The 3602-nt window shown below is 37.1% G+C and overlaps 1 protein-coding gene across 5 annotated transcripts in view; it reads right to left on the reverse strand.

Annotated features, from left to right (window-relative positions):
- LOC107722845 (E3 ubiquitin-protein ligase rnf213-alpha-like) overlaps positions 1-3602 on the reverse strand; it is a 114572-nt gene that overhangs the window by 84226 nt on the left and 26744 nt on the right. For all 5 annotated transcript variants that reach the window (XM_016531338.1, XM_016531336.1, XM_016531337.1 and 2 more), the window contains 2 exons: positions 2704-2993; positions 869-1128 (listed from right to left, as the gene is read on the reverse strand). In XM_016531338.1, the coding sequence (XP_016386824.1) occupies positions 869-1128; positions 2704-2993 (550 nt within the window). The remainder of the gene's footprint in view (positions 1-868; positions 1129-2703; positions 2994-3602) is intronic.

A 3602-nucleotide genomic window follows, 5' to 3' on the forward strand; every position in this document is an offset into this window, starting at 1 on the left:
TCTGTACATTCACGTTGTTTCCACACACATTCACGATAATGTTTTGATTTGTCATGTTTATGTTGCTGTGTTTAGTTATACGGAATGTATCCGTGTACTGTAGTAGATATATGCAGTCAGCAGGCAGTTGGTTTAGTTTTTTTTTGGCATCTCCATGTGGTCCTGCTCGGTATCGCAACTTGACTTCTCTAAAATGTAAAAAAGCTCTTTGCTGTTGCACTGTACATATACTATACAATTCTGATCTTTTTTTTTTAGCATGTTGTTTCTTTCATATGTGCTTATATGGGCTCCTTATATCATTTGGTTATTTGGTGTCCTTTTGGAGTTTCTAAGTATCCTTTTTTGAAAAGACATCTAAATTTCTCTTGAAAAAATCTTGCAGAAAATACAGATTTTTGAGAATCAACCTTCAATCTTTTGGTTTACTTTGCTGGATATAGCAAATGATGACAAAATAAACATTTGAAACAAGATAAATGATCTATGCTTAATTTCATGACGTGTGCGATTAATCATGATTAATCACAGAAAAAAGGGTGTGATTAAAAATGTTAATCTATTGACAGTCCTACTTTACATGCTTTGGTGGCCGCACCAGAGGGTTTCGTCACTAAGCAGAGACTCTCCAAATGGCTAGTTGACGCTATTGCACTAGCTTACTCCTCTTTGGGTCTACACTGCCCCATGGGAGTAAGAGCCCATTCGACTAGAGGCATGGCCTCATCTTGGGCTTGGTCTAGCGGTGTGTCCATTGCAGAAATCTGTGTGGCGGCCGGCTGGACCTCGCGGTCCACATTTGCCAGGATCTATAATCTGGACGTCCCGACCTTACAGGCTCAAGTATAAGTGAAATAACTGTACTCACTTTTTTATCACTGAGAATGATTCCATTATGTCAGCCCAGAAAGACAGGAACTCATCCTTAGGTAATTTCGGCAGGCAAAGGGCAGTGCAGAGACGAGAAAGAATCCCGTTGTCTAATTCTAGATGATACTGTTTCCACACATAGAGCATAATAAGAGCAGCCTTCAGTGGCTCCTTGATGAAAGTACTCCTTTCTTTGCTGTCTTTCTGTAACTCTGGAGTCACCTGCTGAAGCATGAACTGCTTCAGAAGCTTGCTCACCTGACAAATGAAAATGAGACTATATGTTAAATTTCATGTAGACATTTGCATTTGAGTGCATCTTAAAGGCATAGTTCACCAAAAAGTGAAAGCTTTGTTATAAGTGATTTATTCCAAACTCATACTGTATGACCTCCTTTCTTCAGTGTAACACAAAAAGACTAATATTGATGAAGTACATAATATTTTACACAGGGTTTCTGCAGTTTTTAAAAATTAGACCTTTTTTAAGACCTGCACTAAATAAATAAACAAACAAACAAACCCTGTATGTCCATACAGAACAAACCCATACAATTTCAAAATAAATCATGTATCCCAGATACTTTTACTTAAACAGGCTGGGGCACACATTTAACTGCCAAACAGGGCAACCGCTAATTTAAAATACTCAAGACAGGTTTATTCAATATACACATACACTGAAATTTCTTTACTTCAACAATTCTAGTGTCAACTATATATTGAATGTTTTAAATAATGTTCTTAGTCTTTACTTCCTGAGCCGGGATGGCCTAGAGAAAAGCCTCAAAAGTTTACATTTAATTAGTTTCCAGATACAGTTTATTGTGTAACCAAAATAGCAACAATATCCAAAAACAAAAAACAAAATAAAACAAAAAAAGAAAAACAGAATATGGGACTTTTAATTATAAACAACCCCAAAATATACCAGAACTCTTATTTTGAACCATCTATGCTTTACTACTTCCAGCTGCTCATTCAAAATATGAGTGAGAGAAATCTACAACATATTACAATATAAAATCCATAAAGTAAACATTAACATAGCAGTAGATCATAAGCAATCATTTGTCATTAATGTATTCAATGATTGCAAACTGCTCTGAAACAACAAGCCTGTAGACGCAAAAGTGCTGTGTTTTTACTTTGAAATGTGCAGCACTCACATTTGTTTAAAGCTGCAGTCCGTAACTTTGTGTTAAAAATGTACAAAATGTATATAATAAGCGAGAACACCATGAATCCATTTTCCAAACCGTGTTTTTGGCTTGTCCTGAATCACTACGGTACACCTATAATAAGTGTTTATATTCAGACTATTTAGACTGGTTCGGGTAGGTCCTGCTGCGGAGTAGCCCAGTACCTGCGTGAATCGCCATAGACATAAACAGAGAGAAGTAGCTCCGGCTACAATGTTCTTCCGCAAGACGCACTCAGTTCTGTTTATTAACCGCTAGAGCGCCAAAAGTTACGGACTGCAGCTTTAAATTCACTTATAACCTTTTGAAGTTTAATAATCACACTAGGCCATATCGTAATTCCTGGTTTTTAGTCCCCGAATTTAGGACCCCTTAAAATGATAATTAAGAGTTTTAAAGGACCCGCAGAAACCTCTTTATGCATTTTTGTCTTTTCTGAAGCTTGAAAACCCCAGTCCCCATTATGGAAAACAGCATTCTGCATATTCTGCAGTATTGCTTCATTTGTGCTCCATGGAAGTTTTGGAATGACGTGAGTACAGCAATAATGACGATTTTCATTCTTGGGTGAACAAATGTTATCATGTATGAATGTGTTCAGTATATGCTGAGATCCAAATGGTTTACTCACATCTTTTTCATCGTAATTGAGTGAGTACCACTTCATTTCGGTCTTTTCAAATACAAAAGGGTTTCCATAAACTTCATAAAACTGTCGCAGCTGACTAAAGAAGCTGTAGAGGTTAATTTTGCCCCAGTTTCTCAGGAGGTCAAAAATAGTTTCCAGCATGACAATACCAGCGATTTCTCTCCCCTGAATTACATCTTTCCTCTGATCAGGCCAAAAAGCATCTTTGAGCCGTTTCAACATATTCTTAGAAGGTTCTACACAGATGATATCGTCATACTGATGCCATTCTCCTGCAATATACCAAAAGAACAAATTAAGTCTGTTAACACACACACATACAGCGTCTTCACAACATGGCGGCGGCAGCAATAATAAAGTTACACCTTCTTTCTTTCCATGAACATTTGGGCGGCGTTATGCAAATCTTCCCACATCGTGACGTAGACATGTGGGGGCGTGTTTAAACGAGGCGTTTTAGGAGGGCGCGGACCAGTCTTAAAGGAACACTCCACTATTTTTGGCTCATTTTCCAACTCCCCTAGAGTTAAACAGTTGAGTTTTACCAAGACCATGAGGGTGAGTATGATGACACAATTGTCAGTTTTGGGTGGGTGAACTATACCTTTAATACTTTATTTTATTAATTTTATTATTATTACTATGGAAATATGAAATTATTTATTTAATGAAATGATACTCTAAATAATAAACTAAAACTGCCAGTAGGTGGTGGTAAATGTCTTAATGATTAAGTCATCAAGTTATTTATTCATTCATTTGATTCGTTCAAAGGGCTGATTCATTCAGGAGTGAAGTAAATGGTTCTTTATGAATGGTCCATTGAATCATTAGGCTTGTTCGACTTGAAGTGGATCATCACCATCAGACCGATCGGTGTG

The sequence above is a fragment of the Sinocyclocheilus rhinocerous genome, unplaced genomic scaffold, assembly GCF_001515625.1.
Source record: "Sinocyclocheilus rhinocerous isolate Xijiao unplaced genomic scaffold, SAMN03320098_v1.1 scaffold3806, whole genome shotgun sequence".
NCBI classification, from domain to species: domain Eukaryota; kingdom Metazoa; phylum Chordata; class Actinopteri; order Cypriniformes; family Cyprinidae; genus Sinocyclocheilus; species Sinocyclocheilus rhinocerous.